General features: G+C 43.4%; 1 protein-coding gene across 3 annotated transcripts in view; it reads right to left on the reverse strand.

The window, feature by feature from the left end:
* LOC307145422 (cadherin-like protein 26) overlaps positions 1–26,051 on the reverse strand; it is a 116,625-nt gene extending 90,574 nt beyond the window's left edge. The window contains exon 1 of one of the 3 annotated variants that reach the window (XM_079848537.1): positions 25,669–26,051. Coding sequence is in view for 2 of the 3 variants with exons in the window: in XM_079848534.1 (XP_079704660.1) it covers positions 21,964–21,999 (36 nt within the window). In the remaining variant the exon portion in view is untranslated. Of the gene's footprint in view, positions 1–21,963; positions 22,186–25,668 lie in introns of those variants that run through there. The other 2 variants (XM_079848534.1, XM_079848538.1) reach the window with 2 other exon arrangements.
* Positions 26,052–26,435: the final 384 nt, after the last annotated feature.

Consider the following 26,435-nt stretch of genomic DNA (forward strand, 5'->3'; position numbering starts at 1 on the left):
GGTCACATTACAGTGAATTAGCTCGTAATGAGCTCGACAGGAGTCGCTCTCTTTTTATACAGATTACAGAAGCTGATAATATTTGTTTTTTATATAAATGACTTCATTTAAAAGATGCGATCTCAAGCTTTATGCCCGTGGGTCTGTTTGACTGAATTTTCGCGGAGTTATAGATCATTTTCGAATGCGTTTCAAATGGGAGTTTACTGACAGAGAGAAGGCAGAAATCGCATCGTTAATTTTTCTTTATTTGTCAAAAAGCAAAACACTTTATTTTTATTGTGAGTATACATAAAAAAAATAGAAACTGAACAGGATCGATTGATGTATTACACGAAAATGAAAGATCAAAATTAACAGAGCATTTAGTGTTTATTTTCATTGCTAAAAAAAAAAAAAAACGAGCAAAACGCGCGGGTGCGTTTGTGGTCCCCAGAGGGTTAAGGATCGAGCAGTCACAATGATAAAGGTTCGCGGTCGTGCGTTGGAACCGCAGGCGGTGAGTAAAACTGTTGAACAAATGTCTCTGTGTGTTGTTAGCTAGGCGGGTAAGCACAGCTTTAGGTCCGCCCACACGGCCCGCCTCCAGCCGCTCATTTTTTTCCGGAAAGACTCGGTACAGCCTATCTTTCTTTTATAAATATAATAAAACTAAATACTTTTTGGAGATTTGAAGGATGCAATACTACTCTATAGGTACTCAAGATTAACAGGAGATTGAGTGAAAATGAGCGTTTCACCCCCCCTTTAATAAATAAATAATGGACAAATGGAGTCTTTAAACGCCTCAGATGTAAAGTTTTTCGCTCTCAAAGTGACGCCAAAATGAATGGAAGTCAATGGAATGCTAACAGCAGGTGATGGTCCGCTAATCAATGGCGGCACCCGGGGAAGCTTCAATATTTTATGAAACCCTGCCCCCCTGGGTTGAAATGCTGCTTATGCGGTGGAGAGTTGAAGCCATTAAAGTCTGTGTTACTATCAAAATAACAAGAAATATGCAGATATAGTGACTTGAAAGTCTTTCTTAGTATTTTGTTCATGGCTGTGTATTGTGCTGAGTGACTGTAACTTCTGTCGAGACGCATACCTACGTGGAGAAATCCGACCGACAATAGATCTCAAAGCGTAAGTGATTAACCATCACCAATGCCAGTTTATCATTAAGATTATTTAGTTGTGCATGATGTGATTTAGAACATTAAGTGATTGGTGGTCATTTTGGTTTGATTAAAGAGGGGAGAGGAGTGCTCTGTAGGCCTTCTGTGTGTTTTCGGGTGTTAATAACTAATCAATTTTAAAAAACAATTTGTTGCTCATAACTCATAAAAAGTGTGTTTTATTGTAACCAGTAGATTGTTACAGTTGTTCTGGTGTCATGTGTTCCAAATGTTAAGAAATAGTGTTGTATTGTGTCTACAGAGGGAAATGCAGTTCATCATTCGCTGTGATAGTGTGTAGGCTACATGATAGATCAGTGGTTCCCAAACCTGTCCTGGAGGACCACCAACACTGCACGTTTTCTTTGTCTCCCTAACACACCTGATTCAACTCATCAGCTCATTAACCCATGTGATGCATCACATTTGATTTTTGAAGTGTACAAGTGTTAATTCTCTGTGATTTGAGATTGAGTGAATATTAGCCGGTGTAATGTTTGGAATGTATCAATGTTACTGGGAAATGTGACATCTAATTTTATTTTTATGCATGTTTCATGTAACAAAAGCAGCCTTTTTTTATCTTTTGTGTTGACAAATCTTGTAATAATCTGTGTATTTGTTTTCCAGAATAAGAGTCCACTATCGTTGTCTATGTTAGTTAGATTTCTGTAATTGACTGAGAGACTCAGTTTGATGTAAAAAAAAAACACATTTATTGATTTCAACCACTGTAACAAGCTTTCCTGTTTAAAACCCTAAATATTTGCATAGTTAACACTGCACTGTTCCAAGTGCAGTCTGGAATAAACAAACTCCTTAAATCATTTAAATTCCTGTGTTCGGTGTTGTCATTAACACTCTCACACCAGGCCACATATGACACTGCAAATCCATTAAAATTATTTAATCGTAACATGTTGTTTGTTATGATGCATACATGTAAATTTTAACAATGAAAAGTAATATTCAGTACAGACAGTGATGCAAGTGCAACAACAATAGTGTGCATAGTTCTGCTCTACTGTCTTTTCATAATATAACTTATTCGTAATCATAGTATGGTAAATCTAATCTTTGATATATCAAAGTGTATATGTTAAATTTGTTGCTCTATTTGACACATTTTGTATCAAGGATTCTTGTATTTACATTTAATAATTTATTAGACGCTTTTATTAGACACGACTCACAAACAGTGTTACTTTTGGCAGCCATTTTTGATTTAGTCTTAGTCTTCATCTTCAGATCAAAATGCTTATTGGTCTTAGTCACATTTTAGTCATTTTGTCTTTCATAGTTTTAGTCTAGTTTTAGTTGACAAAAAGTCATTGCATTTTTTGTCAACTTTGTCATTACTTTTAGTCAAACTGCAGTTACCGACATTAATTTTGGTAGCTATTTATATGTAGTCTTTAGACAAAAAATGTCATTATAATTTTTCTCTCTAGGCCAATTCAATTAAGCTTATGAGAAATTTTAATTAAGGTAACAGGCTGTATTGACATTGCACTCTTTAGAAGTAGGACTTGTACAATTCTACATACCCCTTTTCCTTAGTTCAGTGGTTCAGTGGTTTTTAGAGTGCCCTACCCCCTGGTACCCCCTCTCTTCCACTTTGACTGCACACACTCACACATTTTCCATTAAGGGCCAATATTTGCCCCCTTTAATCGATTTTTCCAGTTCATTTTTTACCTTTATAAGTACCTTTATAAAATAAATAACGCTTTAAATTAAACAATGTTCAATAAATATGCAATGATGTTAAAAATGAAGTGATATTTCGTTAGCCTCATAGCATAATTGCCTAAGTCAATTTGGCCACAAAATGACTTGGGCAATTATGCTATGAGGCTAACGATTTTAAAATATTAAATTAAAATCACCAGTAGGTGGCGGTAAGTCACTGTCTTTATGAGTGAGTTATCGAGTCATTCATTCATTCAGTAACAAAGCAAGTTGCTATATTTATGAATGGGTCATTGAATCTCACGATTCGTTCAAAGCCACAGATTCGTTCACGAATCACCGCTGTGTGCTGCAGTTCTGCTATGGCTTTTGTTGCAAAATAGAGCAATAAGCCTACTGACAATACTGTTTTAAATGTAGTACATCACTTAATGTAGGTATGTGGACATATCAATAAATAGCGGCCGACATTTTGTCCCAAATCTCTGTGCCGGATTTTCCCTCATCACTCTGAGCGGGTCTCCTCAAATGCATTGTTTTCATTGGCTCGCTGTGGGAATCCTTGATTATTTTTAGCCAATCACGTCATTAGGGTTTTCGGCTGCACATTTGTTTTCAATTTTTGCTAGTCAGGCTGCATTTTCCTCCTGAACGGCGATTTTAAACAAGACGGAAGAATTCAACTGTCAAGAAATAATTTTCACCCACTTTGGACACTTCTCAGAGGTAGGTGGACATAAAGAACATATGTTTGTGGTGTGCTGTACAAAGTTTCATGGCCATTTAAACTCCCCCACTTTTTTTTATGACTACCGACACTGAACGTTACCTGTAGAGCTGTCAAAATGCCGCGCGTCGTATCCGCTCAATTTTTGTGTGGTCTCCTCCACTTTCTTTCCTCCACCGGCATTAGTATTGTTAACTCTGTATATAGGCCTTATTTGCAAACACCGGATGTAGCTAACCGCGGCCATATTGTTGACATGACAACTGTCCTGCCCCTAGCCGCACGCAGGTTTGAGTTGAGGGGAGCAGTAGCTTAATGGCTTCATCTCGTCGGTATCAAGTGTGAGTCCTCTCTATTTTTCAAGCTTGACTGGTGTGGACCCATATCAAATAGACCCAATAGCCTTAAGTAAAGATCCGTCCTTATTGCCAGCCGTAACTTATCCGGATATTTATTAAATTTTACAGAGCTGCCAACTCTCACGCATTCACCGTGAGACACTTTTCACACGCTCTCACGCCACACATCCATTTTCTCACGAAGCAAAGAGGGCACGGAGACCGACAGACTAGACAGAGCAGGTTACTTATGATATAAAAAATCTCAGCTATCATTTTCTGTCACTTTTATTACGAAATTCAAACAATAAATACCGTTTTGGCGCCTGTAAATGTGACACGACAGATCCCTAGTGGCACGTGAACCGATCATCTCTAGCAAATAGTAAATAAACACGAACACTGTTGAAAGAGTACAACTTACCGAAATGTATATTCCTCATACATAATATCGACCAATAAATCAAACAAACAAACAAAGGGTTCAATAAAACTGCTGGAGAACAATTATGTCACATAACATTTACCTCAGGAAAGCCTTTTGATGACCATAATATAGGCTATAGTTAGTTGGCTAGAAAAAAGAGCTATAGAGTATTTTGCTAATTATGTGTACTATATTATATATTTATTATATGTTTACTTATATCATTAAATAAAGTTATAATTAAAAAAACGCATTATATCTCTCTCTGTATGTTTACAGCATTAGGTGAGTTGTTTTTTTCTTGAGAAAAATTAATGCCTATCTTGTGTAGCCTACCTAATATTTATCCAAATGAGTCAATATTAAATCAAATCACAATAATTGAATTGAAATAATAAAAAAAGCGTAGCTTACCAGAAATTGTACCATGTAAATATTGTAACATGTTGTCACTAAACCTAATAAAATTCAGTTTAGTTGCTAAAATGTTTTGACAATCACAATACACTTATTGTGATGCAATATTTTTTTTTTACATCCCCCCCAATCCCCCCTAACATGTGGTAAAATGATGGGAACAGACTTTGCTGTGGGAAGTTTAGACTATATTTATCCTAGCTAGCCACAAGTCTCTCCTGCACTGGCTCAACTCCTCTGTCTCGTTCCATTCACGTTTTCTGACAGCCGGTATCGCATAAAAACTTCGGGGTTCTTATTGCTGCTGTTAGAACAGCCGTGTATTACACAACACACCATCGCGCTTGCTACTTGCTATTTTAAAAAAATAAAAATACAGCGATAATACCATGGATAATACCACGCTGCCTCGCTTGTCAATTGACAGACTGACAGTTGCCGTGGTTTCTATGTCAACAACATGGCCGCCGCGAACATTGATGACGTAGATCGAATAAGAACTATACTTACACACCTGGAAATGGCATGAATCAACCAAAATCCATCTATTAAATTAAGGATGGGAGCTTAGCAGCCTGTCCTCTGTGCGCACAAAAAGAAAAGATGAGTCGCACTGCAGGCAGGATCGGAGAATGTGTGCCGGTGGCCGGAATCGTTTGCTCACTGTCAGTTTTTAAGATGTATTAATCGGGCCAGAAATGTATTGATGTGAAATATAGGGGTTAATTAACTGAGTGTCTAATTGACAAAAGATTTAGCAACGGACTGTAAAACAAGGCCACCTCCTTTTTAATGAAATATGAATGAATGAAAGCGGAGTGGGGAGAGAGCGAGAGGGGAATGAGGCAGCAGAGAATTTGACTTGACTTGGATTTGATTTGTGACTCAGCTAAAAAAAAAAAGTCAATGGGCCATTGCCTAATGTTTTAAAAATCTGGGTAAGTGTAAATACAAAATTACAATGTGCTAAAATAATAAATTAGAATATCCAATATGCATAGAGGTTATGCAGACTTGCAGATTCTATTTCTATTCAAATCTGAATAGAAATGAAACCTCAAATGAATGGACAAATCAAAATCAAACATAAGTTAGAAAATCTAATTGAGGGACAAATCAAAGAATAACACAAGAATAACATTGCAGGGATAGCCACTCAATTTTGTGATGACATCACACCCATAAGCCAAGAAATTATCACTTAAAAAATACTCCAAAAGCACAAATAACATTTTTTTAGAACAGCTAAAGGACCAACTGAAAATGTTCTGTCTAAAATGCCCAAAATACAAGACATAATTATTTATCATTTGAATTATTATAAATGTGGTCTTTTCCTGAAGATAATTCTGGGCCATTTATTTGCATCTTATTTAAACTAATTGGCTTGTGCTTCTGTGCTTATCCATTCACTGTATTTAATACAAAATGTTAATGATTTTCTATTACCTTTTAGATGTCAAGATGTCTCAGAAGAGAAAAGGCCAAAATGCAAATCTCAACGCCAGACCAGGAAAAGCCAAGCAACATGTTATGGACAATTTTTCCTCCCTGCCTGGTGCATTAAATGACCTTTTGAATGGACATGTGGTCTTCCTCTATCTTTGGTCATATGAGAGTAACCGGGCAAAGACTGTTAAGTTCCTGTATTCATTTGAGGAGCAGGGACCAGTCAGACTCTTGGAAGCTGCTGTTATAAAGGTAAGCGAAATCTTGAAAAGTTTCAAAGGCTTTCGAGGCCGATTGTGTTTGAAAAATTTGACTCAATGTGTCGTGAGAAGTTTTCCTTCCTAATGGAGCAATCTCAAACCAAGCAACTCAGTCATGCAAGTGAGATGGAGCCTGAGCCATCACTGCAAAGGTTTCTGTAATTTCTCCTGTAAAAAACACAAGGAGGACATCAAAGTGTGAGTCCTGTAAAGTATACAAGAAAAGTCTGCAAATCATGCGACAGCGCCAGCTTTCCATGCAGAGCTCTGCATGGCAAGCTGGCGCTGTCGCATGATTTGCAGACTTTTCTTGTTCCCTTTCGAAAGGGAACTCTACACTACGTCAGAATGACGCTAAGGGGAACGCCAGGCGTGACAGGTGTCTGAAATCAAATATCAACTCACAGCAATCATGCTGACCGGCGACAGCCCGTGAATCATTAACGTGAATGATTAACGTGCAACCTGCAAGTATAAAAGGGCGCTTTGCAAACATGACAACATCTTTTCGTCTTCAGGGACTGTTTTTGTCTGTTAATTAAAACGTCTGCTACAGCAAAGATGAAACGCACATCTAAGGCAAGTCCTAAAACATATGTGAAATGTGTTGACCCGTGCCCAAGATATTTGTCGCCGGGTGACACTCACGAGATGTGTGTGTACTGTCTGGGTGAAGAGCACGCACGGGATGCTCTCGAGGGAGCATCCTGTGCAAACTGTGAGTGTTTTCCTATGAGAACGCTCCGCTCTCGTCTGGCTCTCTTCTCGAGGGGAGAGAGTTCAGCATCTGGTCCTCGCGGATCGGGTCCCGCTCGTGCCGAGGCAGAGCGGCGACGCGCTTCATTGGGCTCCCAGATGGAGCTCGCTGACAGTCTCGAGAGGGTTGTTCACCTCTCGGACGCGTCATCGGCTGACGAGAGTGAGCTGCAAGTGGATGACGGAGACGATTCTCCTACTGATACTGCAGCGAGTGCTCTTCAGGCTGGGCAAGAGATGGCTGAGGAGGATGAATCAGATCCTCAACCTCGTCAGCCATCCTGCCCCATGTACGCTGAGTTGGTGGAAGTTATGGAGCGCGCCACTGACAAACTTCAGTTGCCATGGCGGCGCGCTCAGGGAGAGATCGCTCGCGGCCGGTTGGACGATCGATTTCTCCCTGAACATAGACCACCAGCTCAACGGAGCCTTCCATTCCTTCCGGATCTCCATTCTGAGATCGAGAGGGCATGGGAGAAACCATACTCGGCCCGTATTCATCGACATCAGCGGGGTAATTTCGCTGATGTTGAGGGGATCGGGGAGTATGGTTATGTGTCGATGCCGCCCATTGACGAGACGTTTGCGAACTATCTCGTATCTGGGCGGGCGTCGACACTAAAAGCTCCGAGTCTGCCATCCAAGCCTCTTAAAGTCACGGCTCGCTTGAATGGCAGAGCGTACATGGCAGCAGGTCAGGCGGGTGCTGCCCTTCACACCATGGCAGTGCTCCAAGCCTACCAAGCTGATCTGCTGCGGGATCTCGACCAGGGGACGGGGCTGTCCCCTGAGGCGGTCGCTGAGTTGCACCGGACCACAGATTTGTCTCTCCGGGCCACTAAACAGACTGCTGCCGCGATCGGCCGGTCGATGGCAGCGATGGTGGCCACGGAGAGGCATCTGTGGCTCAACTTGGCTGATATCGGGGAGAAGGAAAAAGCCCTTCTCCTTGATTCACCAGTTTCGCCTACTAAACTTTTTGCCACCTCCGTTGAGGCGGTGGTTGGAAAGTTTAGGGAGGCGAAGGCGCGCTCAGCCGCATTTAAAACCTGTATACCGCTGAGATCCGGGCCCCGGCCCAGGCAGGCGGGAGGACCTGGTCCGTCTTGGTCTGAGGACCATAGACAGGACCAGAGGTCTAGTGTTGCCTCTCGTGCGCCCCCTCCAGGGAGGAGCAGGACGCAGAGAAGGCGAGCCTCCCGCAGGAAGAGGGACTTAAGGGAGGTCATTCAGCGCAAGCGTAGCAACGCTCAGCGGAAGTAAGGGTTTGATCTCCCTGGAGGGCTTTTTCTACCGGCCCTCTCCCTCTTCTTGACTCCCCAGGCGTTTACGTTACACCAGCCCTGGGGTTGGGCCTATGATGAGAACTATGTTCTGATGGCCCGCCGTAGCAACTGGTTGATGTGAGCGCCTCTTTTAGGCATGTAAAAGTGGTGGACCCCAGGTTCGTTGAGACCTTTCTGGTGAAGTCTTCACTCCGCACGCCGCAGGTGAACTTTTTGGTTTTTGAGAATTTGTGTATATAACTAACACTGATTTGTATCTCTCTACAGAAGCCTTGTTCCCTGTATAGACCTAGGGGTCATTCTTAGAGGAATAAAAAAAAGGTAAAGTATGGAAAAGACTTCAGGGCCCTGAAGCCTCCCCAGTTGGTGGCTGGAACGAATTAACGAGAAGCTCAAGGAAAATTGGCTTCCGTTCTGAGTATGTGATGGCCTTCCTGTCATAACATTTTTTATGCGTGGTGGGCCACCGCTCATTTCTGTTTAGCCTCAGGGCTGTTAGCCACCCTGGGGTAGAGTAGTTGGTCTTCCTAAAAAAAAAAAAAAAAAAAAAAGAGCTTTTTTGCTTTAGGTTTAGACTGACGCTGGCGCTTCAGATAGATCTTATGTCTTACCTATTGGTTTGTGACAGTGGTATCCTGAGTACTTCGCTCCCCTGAGCTCTGTAAGGTGTCAGTAGGTTGAGTGTTTCACAGCCTCTCAATCAAGTAGGCTGTGGCTCCTCCGAGCCCTCAGGTAGATCTATGCTTATAGGTCGGCCCTAACCCGGGCCGCCTCTGTAGCTGGCCTAGGCTAGGTTTGGGATGTTGGAGGCGTTCTGCTAAGTATAGCTGCCGCATTTATTATGTGTTAGGCTTCCTCCCCTAGATTTCAGCCTCCTCCCTTAATTGGGAGTTGTTGGCCAAGGCCCGCCCCTTTCACTGCATTCAGGGGTGGTAGAGTAATGCAGGGTGGTAGTTGAGGTATGATCCTTTAGGCAGGGTTAGGCTGTCTTTCGCTCTGCGATGTGATAGTTTGCCAGACCCTGCCGAACAGAGCTACTTGGATTAGGCCTCTAGAGCTGGCTCCACTTAGCCCGTTGAGCTGAACCGCTCGAAAGATGGGTGAAGGTTGGTTGGCTTGCAAGCAAGCCCCGCTTCCCCAGGCTGGGCACAGGACAATCCCTGTCACCCTTTGGAGCCACTTGCAGGCCCGCTCCCTGTCTAACGTTTCAGGGGCATATGGTGTTACTCCCCCGCTAACGCAGGGTAGTTTTGAGTAATCCATTCTCAGCTCTGTATTATCTACCTCACACCATGATGGCTCCGGTTGAGCAGGGAGTTCTAACTACATTTCATTCCGGTATTTGAACTCCGCTCCCTTGAAGCCAGGGCATTGCCATGAGCTGACGCCCATGCATTTAGTAGGTAGGCCCTCAAAATGGGGCCTCCACTAGGCAGAGTGGCGTATGTTGTACTCCCCTGCTATGAGGGTATTGCTTTGTGCTGAGTACACTGCCTTGGGCAATGTGATTAGGTACCAGGATGCTGTAAGCGCTGTAGTAACAGTTTCTCTGCCTTGAAGGCTGCACAGTTAGGTAGTAGGCCCCAGCAGGCCTCCTTGACCGGGTAGCCCCTAAGATAGGGCTCCTAGGCCAGCTCACCTTCGGTGGTTGGCCCTGGTAGTTCGGGCAGAAGACTCACTACCGAGTAAGTAGGTCTTAACAGGCCTCCTCGGAGGTGGGTCACAACATTGTGGAGCATACACTAGGACAAAACTATAGGAAAAGTTTTTAATAGTATGGTTCCAGCAGTGTTCATTAAAGTAGCAGAAAGACTCGCTATCAGCTAGTAGGCTCGACCGGGCCTCCCTGTTAGGTGAGTCCCCAGCAGCAGTCACATCCAGCTGATTAGACTGTTTCAGGAAGTAGGCCTCTTCAGGCCTCCCTGAAGATGGGCTCCCACATTTTTTGTGGGGGTCAGGTAGTAGGCTTTACTAGGCCTCCCTGAGGGCTAAATCCCTCATACTGTGGTACTAAGTGGCCCTGAGGTTGAACTATCAGGTAGTAGGCCTCATAAGGCCTCCCTGAAGGCAAAGCCCCATAGACAGTCAACTGGACTGCCAGTCTGGCCCACTGTCAGCTGTGGTTTTCAGGTAGTAGGCCTCTCCAGGCCTCCCTGAAAGTAAGCTCCTTCATGTCATGGTTCTCTGGTAGTAGGCCTCACCAGGCTTTCCTGGAGTTGAGTTCCAACATACCTTGAGTTTCCACTTAATGTGGTTTTTCTGGTAACGGGTAGTAGGCCTCTCTAGGCCTCTCTGTAAGCGAACTCCCATGTACTGTGGTTATCAGGTAGTAGGCTTCACTAGGCCTCCCTTAAGCTGAGCTCCCACGTTTTGTGGTTGTCATGTTGCAGGCCTCTCCAGGCCTCTCTGTAAGTGAACTCCCATGCACTGTGGTTATCAGGTAGTAGGCCTCACTAGGCCTCCCTGAAGTTGAGCCCCCGCATACTGTGGTTGTCATGTAGTAGGCCTCTCCAGGCCTCTCTGTAAGTGAACTCCCAAGTTGTCATGTAGTAGGCCTTACCAGGCCTCCCTGGAGGGTTAGCTCCCACTTACTGTGTGTTTCCACTTAGCATGGTTTTTCAGGTAGTAGGCCTCGCTAGGCCTCCCTGAAGTTGAGCTCCCACATACTGTGGTTGTCGTGTAGTAGGCCTCACCAGGCCTCCTTGGAGGATTAGCTCCCACTTACTGTGTGTTCCACTGAGCATGGTTTTTCAGGTAGTAGGCCTCTCCAGGCCTCTCTGAAGGTGAGCTCCCACGTTTTGTGGTTATCAGATAGTAGGCTTCACCAGGCCTCTCTGAAGCTTTCACATACTGTGGTTGTCAGGTAGTAGGCCTCTCCAGGTCTCCCTGAGTAGTTTCACTGTGGTGCTGGGTTTTGTAAGCTAGTGGCCGCTTATTTTCAGTTTAGCAGACCTTATCAGGCAGCTACCGAAGGTGAGCTTGCGCCCTGGCTCTACTCAAGTTTTTACTCTCTGCTACGGGTTCCCTCCTGGAACCTCTTTATCCTGCTACAGCCTGGTTGCCTACCAGGTAGATCTAATGCTCCCCTCACTGAGGGTCAGTATGAGTATGTGGTCTCCTGAGTCTGGTCAGTCGGTCGTAGGCCTCTCATGAGGCCTCCCAGTTAGGTCAGTCCTTAGGCCCTCACAGGCCTCCTTAGTGTTTTGTGAAACACAAACACTGGGTTGATCCGTGGATCGAGTAGAGAAACTCCCCTCGCTGGCAAGGGTTGTAAAGCACTATGCTGAGTCATACTCTCCAGGATATCCCGTCTCTGAGATCCGGTCCGAGTGGTTCACTGCCTGCTTCGCAGTCCCTCGGGTTGGATGCCTTCCTAAAGGCAAGTGTACCCGCGGAGGGGCAGCGAGGCGGAAGGCAGGGACACGGCTCCGGAGGCATTGTAGCGGCCGAGAGCGGGGTCTGAGTGTGTACTTGAACAACACCTACCTGCTTCCACCGAGGGACAGACGGCAGAGAAGACCCGAGAGTGTTCTGCTGCGGGCTGTCGCCTGGCGAGAGAAGGGGAGGAGACAAGAAGCGGGCCCCAAGGGCGGCTGCTGGCCTCGACGCCTTCCCGCCCAGCGGCAGACAGGAGTGGCGTGACCGAGGTGGCGCCACTGCTATCTGAGAGCTGGGGAGAGGGGACTGAGAGTGGCGAGACCCGAGGGTGGCGCACACTGCCGTCCCACTCTCTAACGGGAGAGACTGCTTGTTCAGCAGACCCAACCGTGAATGACCCAGAGGAGGAAGAAACTGCTCTTTTAATGAAGTTTTGGGTACCACCGACCGGCTGGTCGGCGGCGGAACAGAAAAAACAAACACAGGATTCTCCACCCGGCCCTCCCCCGGGGGAAGGAGAGGAGCAGAGGCCCCCTCCTGAAGAGCAGCTGTTCGGTCCTCCGGGTCGCCCGTCTCAGGAACGCTTCTTCCCCCTGGTGTTGTTCTTGGGGGTCGAAGACGGCTGAGCGGGCGGGGGAGCCCTCTTGCAACCGGCACCCCGCCTCCTGGGTTTAGACTGCTGCCTAGGAGGAGGAGCAGAGGGGGCCGCAGGAGGGCGCCCTCGGCGACGAGCAGTCTGAGGTTCCTCGGCCGCAGAAGACGGACCAGCAGCAGTCCGCTTCCTGGGCAGGACATGCCGAAGCGCCTCAGACTGCTTCTGGGCGGTGGAGAACTCTTGGGCGAAGTCCCCCACCGCGTCGCCGAAAAGGCCCCCTCGGGTTACCGGGGCATTCAGAAACCTGGCTTTCTCTGAATCCCGCATATCCGCGAGGGTAAGCCAAAGGTGGCGCTCCTGGACCACCAAAGTGGACATCGCCCGACCCAGAGAACGTGCGGTGACTTTCGTCGCCCGTAGGGCGAAGTCCGTCGCCACACGCAGCTCCTGCAGCACCCCTGGGTCGGGACCACCCTGCTGCACGTCATGAAGTGCTTTGGCCTGGTGAACCTGAAGCAACGCCATGGCATGCAGGGCGGAAGCGGCTTCTCCACACGCCGTGTAGGCCTTCGCGGTCAGACCGGAAGAGAATCTACAGGCGCGGGAGGGGAGTGAAGGGGCACCCCGCCAAGTGGAAGCGACCTTCGGACACAACTGCATCGCTACTGATCGCTCCACTGGGGGGATTCCCTCGTATCCCTTCACCGCTCCACCATCCAGGGTGGTGAGGGAGGAGGAATGAGACGGTCTATGTCTGGCAGTCAGGGGTGCCGTCCATGACTTCGTCAACTCCTCATGCACTTCCGGGAAGAATGGGACGCTGAGAACCAGCGCGGGCCGCCCCGATACACCAATCATCAAGCCGCGAAGGTTCGGGATACGGTGGAGGGTTCCACACGAGCCCGACATTCGCGGCCGCCTGGGCAAGCATAGCGGCCAACTCAGGATCCGGCTCGGCCGCAGCCACCACACCCGAAGGGGGTAGACCCGCCGAGTCGTCACCTGAGGATGACCGCTCTCCCTCCGATGCAGCGATAGACATCGCATCGTCAGGTGGCGCCCCGAAGGAGACTACCGGAACCGCACGGGGCGGCTCCAGCGGCTCCAATGGGGGCACTGATGGCAACGGCGCTACTGAGGAGTGGAAACCTCGTGAGGATCTTTCACTTGGCGAGATATTCCGCACTGTAACCCTCATACGCTCACCAACAGCCACGGCCGAAGTAGCCGCCCGCTGGACTGAACCAGCAGACGAACTAGAACGGGTGTAGACTGAAGGGACACCCTCAGCAACTTTCTGCTGAAGGATTCTTAGTCTTGAGTGGAGCGCCGCCAGAGTCATGTTCCCACAATGAGAACATGACTCGTTCACAAATGCTGCCTCTGCGTGTGCTAAGCCCAAACACGAGACACAGTAATTGTGACCATCACCCTGCGACAGAAGTCTACCGCATCCAGAAACGCACGGGCGAGATGACATCTTTGTCACGTAGACAAAGGCGCAGGTCGCCCGTAAAAGCTCTTTTAGAAAAGAGAGAGAACCTCTCTTTTACGTGCCGAAGCACACAGGGACCCACCGCAGCCACACATGGGGAAACTGCAAGCCCGTGTGGGCACTCAATACCAGCCGTGAAAACGGCTTTTGTTTACACAAAACAAGCGCGGCTGGCAGAAGAAAGCGGCGACCGCTGATGAGCGCTGTAACACCGGCAGAGAGAGGACTCTTTCCTTGAAGAGGACTCGTTGAAACAAACTCTTTTTGACACTCTCAGGCGAAGAAAACAGCAGCAAACTACAGTGATGAATCCTGTTCGGCTCCGAGGCGATAAGCATTGCGCAATATTTACTTCCGCCTTTTATACCCGCGCTGGTAGGCGGGCCGCGGAATGCAAATATTGCATGCCAATTCAGTTTCTCTTTCATTGGCTCGTTGTTAACTCTCTCGAAGGCAATTGGCTCCCTAGCGTGATCCCAATTCGTCAGGGGAACTCCCCCGACGAGGCGTCAGAGTTCCCTGCTGACGAAAGGGAACTAAAGAATATCCAGATTAAAGATCTCGAAGAGAAATTTCCAGAGCTTGAAAAGTCAAAACTCGAAAAGATCACAGAGCTGTTGTCTTGCAAAGCAGTTGGAAGGAACATGTGCCATGTTTGGTGTGAAGAATGGAAACGCATTGTGTACAATGGAAGAATTGTAAAAATTAAAGCGAAAGGAAAAAGGTGTGTTGTTGCGTACTGGGGGGAGGACAACTCCTATGAAGATGCAACTGATTTTGACATGCCTGTGTTTGCGCTGGCAGCCGATCTAATTGCCAATGATCTCACCATCTAACAGACTATATATATATATATATAGTCTCTGTTAAGGGTGTGACAATATATCAATCGCCAGTCATCTACAGTGTCCTCTTGCCTTAGCCTTTCTCTGCTCGGAAATCACCTGCTATCCACAGTCCAGTGTCGTCTTAACTCACCTGCAATCCACGATCCAACCTCGTCTCCAACTCACCTACAATCGGTCCAGCGTCATCTCCAACTCACCTGCTATCCACGGTCCAGCCTCGTCTCCAACTCACCTGCAATCCAAGGTCCAGCGTCATCTCCAACTCACCTGCTATCCACGGTCCAGCCTCGTCTCCAACTCACCTGCTATTCACAGTCCAGTGTCGTCTCCAACTCACCTGCTATCCAAGGTCCAGTGTCGTCTCAACTCACCTGCAATCCACGGTCCAACCTCGTCTCCAACTCACCTGCAATCCAAGGTCCAGCGTCATCTCCAACTCACCTGCTATCCATAGTCCAGCCTCGTCTCCAACTCACCTGCTATCCATGGTCCAGTGTCGTCTCCAACACACCTGCTATCCACGGTCCAGTGTCGTCTCAACTCACCTGCAATCCACGGTCCAACCTCGTCTCCAACTCACCTGCTATCCACGGTCCAGTGTCGTCTCAACTCACCTGCAATCCACGGTCCAACCTCGTCTCCAACTCACCTGCTATCCACGGTCCAGCCTCATCTCCAACTCACCTGCAATCCACGGTCCAGCGCCGTCTCCAACCAATGTTAGTGTGACACAGGGATCATTTATTTCACTTATTTATTTAAGAAAACGGGGGCACAAAGCACATGAAAACAAATGTAAATGATGAATAATACGTAGTATGTTTAAAAAAAACTTTAAAAATCGCATGTTTCTTAAAAAATTGTGATGTATCGTAGATTATTTTTGTGCAATATATAAAATAAAAATGTTATGTATATATAAAAAGAAAAAAAATATTGTTCATGATTTTAGTTTTGAAAAAAAATGATATTTTCCTTGGATCGTTGTTTTCCATTCAATTATTAGTATTTTCAACAACTGCTCGTCAGAAAAATACCATAAGATAGGCCAAATCAGTCATTATGTGTGTTAAAATTAAGTTTTAAAGGGACAATGTGTAGCTTTTTAGGTATTTTATTATCTAAAAGCAATATTTTTAATCATAAATATGTCCTCAATGGTGTACAAATACCTATGCCAATGATCTGACTTATCCTCGTAAACGAAGAATTTATTATCTTTATATACATGGGACGGGTAGGTCCACGGAGGCTTCCATGTAGTTCCGCCATCTTGAAAAACTATAATAGCAGAGAGGGACAAAAAGTACTATTGCCAACGCGTTTCCACAACGCGTTTTCGTTCAGAGCCAATGTCACGTGACTGAAGCCAGCAGAAGCGGAGAAGCAGAGCAGAGAGAGGCGCTTGTCACTGCCCCGGCAAGTTTAAAAGGCTGCACTGCACGATTATTTATAACTTTTTATAGAAAAAGTCCAAAATAGACCATAAATGGAAACGTGATCGGAGATTACAAAAACAAGGGTTAATGTCGGGATAGCTAATGCAGGAGAAAGCTTTCAAAAGAGACGCTGAAGTTGCCTGCTTTCTTCTCGACAGGTAAGTCAATGTTACGGTCTTAATTACAAGCTTTTCATTGCTTGGTTATGAACTTTATTAGTTTATAGACAGTATAACATTTATAGTTAAAAGTTAACCCTTTAGGCGCCAAGGTTTTTTTTTTTTTTAAATGCTGGATTTTGACATCAAAATTTCAAAAGCTTGTAAATATACTCATCTAATTTGCATATTATGACGTCATCAGGGGGCGGCCCTCTTGAATTTCATAATATTCAGGAAATAGTCGATATTGAACTTATGTTTGAACTTATTTGCATGTTTTATTTTTTATTTTTTTATCCTCATTCCAAATGTTGAGAAAAGAGGAAATCAACAATAACAGGAGAAAGTACTAAATTATTACTATACTATATAGTAGTAAAACGCATGTGAACAGTAGCCTACTTTTTGATAAGTTCATCAGTAATATTCAGGAAATAGTAGATATTGAATTGATGTTGGAATTTATTTACATGCTTTTTTTTTATTTTTATTTTTTTATCCTCATTCCAAATGATCGGAAAAGAGGAAACCAACAATAACAGGAGAAAGTACTAAATTATTACTATATTACAATACTTTGCCGGGAGAAGCGCGCGCGGCACCATTGCACGGCAAAGATGTACCGGGAGAAGCGCGTGCGGCACCATTGCGCGGCAAAGATGTACCGGGAGAAGCGCGCGCGACACCATTGCGCGGCAAAGATGTACCGGGAGAAGCGCGCGCGGCACCATTGGGCGGCAAAGATGTACCGGGCGAAGCGCGCGCGGCACCATTGTGCAGCAAAGTTGTACCGGGAGAGGCGCGGGCGACACCATTGCGCGGCAAAGATGTAGGCCTACCGGGAGAAGCGCGCGCGACACCATTGTGCAGCAAAGTTGTACCGGGAGAAGCGTGGGCGGCACCATTGCGCGGCAAAGATGTACCAGGAGAACGCGATCATTAGACGGCCGATCGTCATTTCCAAAAGGCAAATATTCCCCTTCAGAGTCAGAATCAGCGAATAACATTTGCAACACATCCTCACGGTACAAGTTTTTATTAGCCATTTGACAATTTTCTCTCACTAATCTCACAATTTACTCAGACGCCTGAACTGAACTGCTTCCGCATCAATGACACGATCGCTCACTTGCTCTGCTGTTTTCTCCAACACTTTGAATAGGAACATGACGTCATTTTGGTCTTGAATCAAAGTATTACATGTCTGCCATCTAGTGGTAGGGAATTCAAATGAGATATTACACCATATTAGGATCTACAGCCTGTTTTATCAAGTATGACGTCTTGTCGCAATTTTGCGACTTTGGCGCTTAGAGGGTTAAACAGGCTCTTTGATGAATAGCAGCTATTGAGTAAAGTAGAGAAGGTCAAGTTGCAGTTTGTTTGAAAATAACAAACCAGTTCACCAGAAGGAAAACTCGATGAAGTGCTATTAGAAGCTTAGCTTTTTGGTACATAACGGCTACCGTAGATGCAACACGCATTTTAAAAAGTGAGGCGCTGTAGAGCACTATTCGTTTGAATGCAAAATACAATTTCACCACTAGATGGGAGAAAATCCTACTTAATGTCCCTTTAACACATTGGATCCAAAGAACTCTATGAAACCCATCTCCACATAAAATTTCTTCAAGATATCTTGAATATTGAAAAAGTTATGAGCATTTTTGTGAAAAAACAACTCGTTTTCGGTCACACTAATTTCTATTGTTTTAACCTTAGAAATGAGACAATAATAGGCGCTGATTACTGAACTATAAAAATGTTGTAACTTTCTTCATACTTGACATATTTACTTTTTTTTTTTTTAAAGGGGGTTCCCAGGTCTTTCCACATATGCTATCCATTTGTCTATTTGTTGAGTTTGAATTTTTTGTCCACATACCTACTTAATGTTACCCTTCTGTTTGTTGAACTGTTGTATAAAATCAATGTCACATTTGAAATCGTGTGGATATTCAGGAAACATTGCATTCTTGCTCGTATAATATGATCAATATTAAAAACACTGCTGGATATCAGCCTGCATTTTGATCGCAGATTTACTCGCACAGCGCAAGCGGCTCGTGGCAGAACACAGACCGACAGAATGACACTTTAATTTAAAGGAACACTTCAACTTTTTGAGACTTTAGCTTATTCACCGTATCCCCCAGAGTTAGATAAGTCCATACATAACTTTTTCATCTCCATGCCGTAACTCTGTCTGACGCACCCACCGCTAGCCTAGCTTAGCACAAAGACTGGATGTAAATGTCTACAGCTAGCATACTAATCCCAATAAGTGGCAAAATAACGCCAACATTTTCCTATTTACATGTTGTGATTTGTATAGTCACAGTGTGTACAAATAACAAGGTCATATGAGACACAGACAGTTTTTAAACGTTTAAATACTGGGAACTATTTTCTCAGAAGGCGAAGCACTGCGAGTGATTAGCGCAGCACCCGAGAAGCGCCGTTCCGTCAACAAAACCAACATGACTAACCCAATAGAGGAAGCGCTGGTGTCTGAGCGTGCAGGTCTGTAGACCCTTCTCGGAACAACTGTAATAGTAGTGAGCACCCTATTCATGTAATAGTGTCACTAATGTTACATTACATCTAGCTAATGGCACTGTAACAGTAGGCTAGTCATCTAAAAACATAACGGAACACTTACCGCAGCCGCAGGTGATCCACTTTGTCCTGTCTTTACTATCGATGGGATGGCCGTATCCTTCAGCACGCGCTTCATGGTCCGTGTGGCAAATTCCATTTTTTCAAAATAGTCGTCCTCAGTGAAATATTCTGAGCAAACGCAATAGACCCTTTTACAGTTGGTAAACATGGTGACGTATTTGTGTGGGCGGGGCTTAGCTGGAGGCAGAAAGAACCCTATGGCCGCTTCACTAACGCTAGTTTGCAAGTTTTGTTAGCTGGTTTTTTTAACAATGACTGGAGAAAATCCGATTTTGTCTTAATGTGCGAGGTCACTCACTGTCCAGGACCGCGATTGTTATTTGCAAAAGTTAATTTTAACGGACGGAACCAGATGACCGTACACGCTCAGTCAATGGACGATCTGACAGGATTAACATTAATGCTACCTCCGGTTGAGTGGCCTGACTTCTACACCTACCCGATAGAGAAACCGAGGGTAAAGAGAAACTGAGGGCATATATTTAGATGCCTATAACTATGTGCTGAATGGTCATGTAAATTTGTGTGTATGATCCGCAGTTCTGCCTAACCAGCGCCAAGAAGAGTGACACTACGGTGCAATTTTAATGATATGAATATTTTCTAGAAATAAAAAATCCAGATACAGCATACTCATTTTTCATCGATTCTTGTACCCAACAACACAACAAGATGACATTTAATAATAAAAATAATAATTTAAGCTCCTTATTATGTAGCCGAATCTGTGCTGGTTTGTATTGGCCGCCTCCAGTTTTCCATTTGTTTTGCCTCCAGCTAGCGCCGTGACGTAACTATGACGTCCGCGCAAAAGGGGTCTATAGTCCTCGATGATGTCCACAGGTGTGTTTGGATCTATATCCAGAGCAAGTAGCCATCATCAGGTCAGCGTTTTTGGTTGGAATTCTATGAAACATCATGGTATTACCTGGTCTCCCCTGTTTATTGTCACAGCTCTTTACAATACAGTGAACACCCATGATTGTAAACTTTGCATTTACTATCTAGTAATTGCAGACTCTATTACTCCAACTCTGAGCGAACTCTCTGCTCCTCACTACAGCGCTTCTTGGGTGCTGCGCTAATCACTCCGCCCAAGTAGCAGTGCTTCGCCTTCTGAGAAAATAGTTCCCAGTATTTAAACATTTAAAAAATGGCTGTGTCTCATATGACCTTGTTATTTGTACACACTGTGACTATACAAATCACAACATGTAAATTGGAAAATGTTGGTGTTATTTTGTCACTTATTGGGATTAGTATGCTAGCTGTAGACATTTACATGCAGTCTTTGTGCTAAGCTATGCTAGCGGTGGGTGCATCAAACAGACTTACACGGAGATGAAAAAGGTATGTATGGACTTACCTAACTCTGGGGGATACAGTGAATAAGTCCCAAAAAGTTGAAGTGTTCCTTTAAGTAGAAAATCTCAAATGAAGATCGCTTAACTCCAGTTTGCTAGTCTGTGTTTTCAGATCATCCGCCCTTCTTCAGCAGTGTAGAGAGCGCGTGCGCATGGTTGCCAGATAGTATTGAAAAGACCAGGTAGAAAACGTGTTATTTTAACAGAAAAGCTCTGACTGGGGGTTTAATTATTAAAATCTGGCAACCATAAGCCTGAACGCTTGTGAAAACAGTCAATGTGCTGTCCTCTCCTTTATTTGACACAAATAAGTGGTTTTGGTCAAGTTTAAAAAAAAATTAAAGACAGTTCAGTCTTGTCTTTTTTCGTAAACAATTTTGCATGTGTTGATATAGTCACAGTTGTCATTCAATGACGTGGGTGTCATCTCTCATTGTCTTGTCTTAGTCGGGAAAAAAAGGTCGTCAACAAAAAATTTTTGTCATAGTTTTCGTTAACGGAATTAACACTGCTCACAAATGAGAAGCAATTTAACTAACAATAGGACAACAATATGCAAGTGCTGAAACCCTTCCCCGTTTAGTCTAACACAGTATGCGTCATTTTTACGTAGAGTAGAAGAGAAAAGAAAAGAAAGTGATAGTTTTAATGGATCAAGTGTTTCCGAAAAAGATGCGTCTTCAGCCATTTCTTGAAAATGGCTAAGGACTCTGTTTCTATCGCTAGAGTGGTCTTTGGTTTAAGACCCCTCTATGCCATCAATGCATACCCTATTAATCCATGAAAATACTGGTAAAGCCTTCGAAAAGTTAAACACAAGGAAGCAACATGACAGGTAATCAAATCACCTAAGAACATCATCTGTCACCATAGAAATGCCACTTGATAAGACCAACAAATGTGTTTTATAAACTACGGATTAATCTGTGTTTCATACTGTACATGACTGTAATTTAGTTTCTCTTTAATATGTTTATGACACCTGCACACTGTAACTGCTGCATGCTGTACTAAAGCACGACATATACTACCTTTTCAGTAGAATGTCTGTTGGAGGACCATCACAATAAAGAGTTAGTAGATATTATGCAGACAGTCTACTAATACTCTAATGATAGTTAGTTTACATGTAGTTGCAATTTGCAAATTACTTATAGTCATCAGTTAGTCATCAGAATGTTCAAAAGCGACCATCAAATTAAAGTGTTACCAATTTCTCTTATACCTTGACTTTGCATGATATGCGTGCGGTCATACTTTTAACGTCATTCCTAATCTAACATCATATTATTTATCTGTTTTATGTGAGATTTGTAAAAGCTCCAATTAGACAGTGCTCAAAACTTTATTAATAAGAGAAGAAATAATGACTTTAAAAAAGATTAGATTAAGTCCAGTAGTCACCATTATCAAATAAAATTATTAAGTATTATGTTAATAATTCATTACAGCTGATTGTGATGATTAAAGTTGACTCAGGTTTACTCACTGCAAGTAGAAACAGGAAAAAGGTGCCCTTGGTCATGTTGCTAAACTCCTGTTAGCTGGCGCTCTCGAAATGTCAGATCGGCAGCTGTGGCAATCACCTTATCTTGGATTAGGTGTAAAACGAGACAGCCATCTCACACCTTTTGTGTGTGTTTGTGCAATTTGGAGCGTCTATGGGGATGTTCGTGTGTTTGTGTGTGTGTAAACAGTGTCTTTGAATACTATGAGACATCTACCAACACAAAAGCCCTTGGGGCAGAAGCCTGGGAGTGGCTATTCTGTAGAAAACAGCCAGTTAGGTTCCACCTCACACTGTAAAAAATAAACCGTAATTTTTACAGTAAAAAACAGGCAGCTGTGGTTGCCAGAACTTTACCGTCAAAAATACGGTAGCAACGTTATTGGTTTTATGGGATTGCACCCACTGTACTGTATATTTTACGGTTCATGACCATCTTTTTTACAGCTGTCTAATTTAAAGGTTTACATTGTAACATTTATGGTTTATGACCATCTTTTTTACAGCTCAGAACTGTCTTATTTAAAGGTTTACGTTGTAATATTTACGGTTCATTACCATCTTTTTTACAGCTCATAACTGTTTAATTTAGAAGTTTATGTTGTAATAGTTACGGTTACAACCTTTAATTATTTCACAAAGCAGACAGGAAACTATTTAAACTACGGAAAAACATTAAAGCCCAGTTTCACAAACAAGGCTTAAGACTAAAATGAAAATTTGAGCTGTCTTAATGAAAATAAATTGCCCTGACACATCTTAAAATGTTATTGTCATTACTTTGTCTTAAGATGCTCACCAGTAATGTTTTTATCTGGCATTTTAATAAAAGCAAATTAAATATCTTAATTTAACTAAGCCATAGTCCTAGCTTAAGCTAAGCCTTGTCTGTGAAACCGAGCCTTAATATGTAAATGCTGTTGAACTGTTTTTTATTATAAATAAATTGAATATAAGTCTATTTATTCAGCAATTCTGTGAAAGCATTATTTTATCACACTAGCTGGGAGCTATAGAAGAGATAGAAGTTACATTGCTAAACATTCAGATTTTACCTTTAAGAAAGAGTACTTCTTAAGAGTACTTATACTAATTGATGAATATACAAACCTAAATCAAATCACAAAACCCATCAAAATCTATTAAAAGACTTACAGATCAGTGTGGTCCCAAGTATTTTTTAATAAAGACTGTCAGGCATTTAAAACAACATTAGTTTTTTTGTATTCTTGTCATGTCTTCTTATCAGAATTATAAAATGGCTTAAGATCAGTCTTAGGATCAGTCAGTCAAGACTACTCTTTAAAAATGTAGATTCCGAATTTAAAACATTTCTGCTATATAACTGCCACTTTAAAGGAACACTCTACTGTTTTTTGAAATAGGGCTTATTCACATTCTTTCATACATTTAGATAGGTGGGTAAATGCATTTTTGTCTCAGTGCATGCATTGTTTTAGTTTGACAGGGTCGGCGCTAGCTTAGCTTAGCACAATGAATGGAATCCTTTGTTGCCAGCTAGCATGTCCTGAGTAAAAGTGATAAAAAAAACAACAACAAAAAAAAAACACGTAATTACTTCTTGTGGCCTGCGTATTCACAACGAGTACAAATAGCGATGCAGATTAACACTAGGTGATTTCCTAGGCAGATATTGACTTGGGACTATATTAGGGGGAAGCACAGGTGAAGCACAGCTACTTAGGCGAAGCACTGCTACTTGGGCGCAGAGATATCACGCAACACATGAAATCCCACGAGTTCCGTCAACATACCGGCATGCAACGAGTCAAAACACAGAAGAAGAAGAAGAACAACAACAAGCGTGACCTGCACCGAGTGTCTTCGCTTTTGGATTGTTTATTTTGAGAAGTTACAGCTGCAGTTACAGCAAACATGGTAATTACCTACGTAGCAAAAGGTTGTGAGAACAAGCAAAGGACATACACGAATGTAATGTTACACAGAATTCCATCGAATGTGGAACTGAGAAATAAATGGCTAACTGCTCTGGAGATCTGTACTTCAACGCCTCTCTACAAAATCAAACAGTATCGTGTTTGCGAAGAGCATTTTGCACCGGAGGACTAAGTTACTTTGAAAAAATGGAATATGGGTCCAGAAAGACGGTACTACGTCTGAAACATACGGCCGTCCCATCCCATCTATTTTCAAAGCACAGGCAGAACAAAGTGCACATGTAAGTTGTCTTTTATTACTCTTCCTTATGTTAATCTGTGTCTTTATTCGGTTGTAAGATAGATGCTGAGAAGCTGTATATAGACTACGGTTCAAATAACGTTAGCCTCCTCTAGTATAACCTCTTGTTGAATTCAACCTGTTTAGCATGAACAACCAAACTAAAATAAAAATCGCTGTTATCGTTACCTGTAAAATGAAATGACTGAGGGCTAAGTTAGCTATATTTCTCTCACCGAGTTAGCCTGGTTCTTTTGACTCAGGAGTTTTAGTATAACTACTAGAGAGGAGAAGGCTACAAGCAGTTTACTGTGCATGTGTCACTCGCCACAGCACAGACACTCTATTTCAGTCGGCATATTCCCCCAATAGCCAAAATAGCCAGGCAGCTACTATTCACGCCGGTATGTTGACAGAAGTCGTGGGATTTCATGTGTTGCGTGATATCTCTGCGCCCATGTAGCAGTACTTCGCCTAAGTAGCTGTGCTTCGCCTGTGCTTCCCCATAATATATTCCCAAGTCAATATCTGCCTAGGAAATCACCTAGTGTTAATCTGCATCGCTATTTGTACTCGTTGTGAATACGCAGGCCGCAAGAAGTAATTACGTGTTTTTTTGTTGTTTTTTTATCACTTTTACTCAGGACATGCTAGCTGGCAACAAAGGTTCCATTCATTGTGCTAAGCTAAGCTAGCGCCGACCCTGTCAAACTAAAACAATACATGCACTGAGACAAAAATGCATTTACCCACCTATCTAAATGTAGGAAAGAATGTGAATAAGCCCTATTTAAAAAAACGGTGGAGTGTTCCTTTAAACTGAGCTTGGGAAGATAGGTAAAGGTTAAAGGAGAACTCCGGTCAATTTTAACATTGAGCTCATTTTTTTGTAAATTTGGAGTGCTGTCAGTACAGAGAACAACGACAAAAATCGGTGTTGCCTACATCGTGTTATCCTCTTTTTAAAATTTGCACCCTGTTGACTTCAATGGGGCAAGTTTTAAACATGCTTTTAGCCTCTTAACATCCTTGATGTGTCATTACAAGTGCCCAGCCATGTGAGTGATTCCTTCAGAGTGAGCGCGGGTGAATCTGACTGCAGTAGATGTGAAAGATATGAATAAAAGTGATGTTATTTCAGCCAGCGCACATACCTGTATTTACATCCTGTTTTCGGCTGAAGTCCACAGTAGTCGATTGTCGAGTTCACGCGCACAGGTTACTAAACTATAACTATATAGTTATATAGTTATATAGTTATAACTATAACTAACGTACGATCATGCGCCCGAACTCGAGTTATTAGTCTGTGTTGTAGAATATATGTAAAAACCTCTATTATGTGGTGCAGCTTGATCTGGGCAGTACTAATTAAAAACATACACTGCAAGGAGTATATTTAAAATATATAAACTCAACTTTATAGATAAACATTTAATCATTCAAGCTTTAAGTTTTCTTCATATACAGTAGCACCCTCAAACTTACCAAACACAATAATGCAAGGCGTCACAGGCAGGTTTTCCAACTCTACATCCTTTGCCAGGCTTGTCTCTTCTACATAATGAAGAAGGAGCTCCTCTTTCTCATCAAAATAGGAGAGAAGTAGAAGAATCATGTCTTTTACATCCTCTGAGCAACCATTTGTCGGTCCTCTCAAAACTTGAAGTTTTGTGACAGTCTGTAAGACACGCTTGTTCTTGGTTGCACCAACATTCCTCATGAAGTTCAACAGCCTGTTTCCTTTTCGGTCGATGCTGTTCAGGAAGGTCTCTTTAAGTGGTATCCCTGTGAGATCTTTAAAGCAAAAATGGCCACTCCTCAGTGAGGGTTTTCATGTCTGTTCCTTTGTTGATATCATTTCGTTGACTGTAGTATGTAGATTTCATGAGAACCTTCACTTCCTCTTCATTCCAGTCAGTTGTTTGTGACAGACTCCTCATTCTCTTTTTTCAACTGCTGACTCTCAGCAGTTTCACTGAGGGGCATACATCTAACTTCCCAATTGGTGCAGCCGTATGTATCTTGAACTGCAGCCTTTTTTTCAGATGAGACTTCCTCAGTGTCACATTCCTCTGTATCATGAATGCACTTTTTTATTTTTGGTGTGCTGGTCCTTCTAGCATTTTCAACCCTGGCTTGAAATAGTTTGACCAAAGAGTAGTATCCAGGACCAATCACTCTCTCTTCAATCACATCTTGCAAAGACTTTGGATATTTTGCAACCATCCTTTTGGCGACCTCTGTTAAATTCT

Source organism: Squalius cephalus (genome assembly GCF_949319135.1).
Source record: "Squalius cephalus genome assembly, chromosome: 18".
NCBI classification, from domain to species: Eukaryota; Metazoa; Chordata; class Actinopteri; order Cypriniformes; family Leuciscidae; genus Squalius; species Squalius cephalus.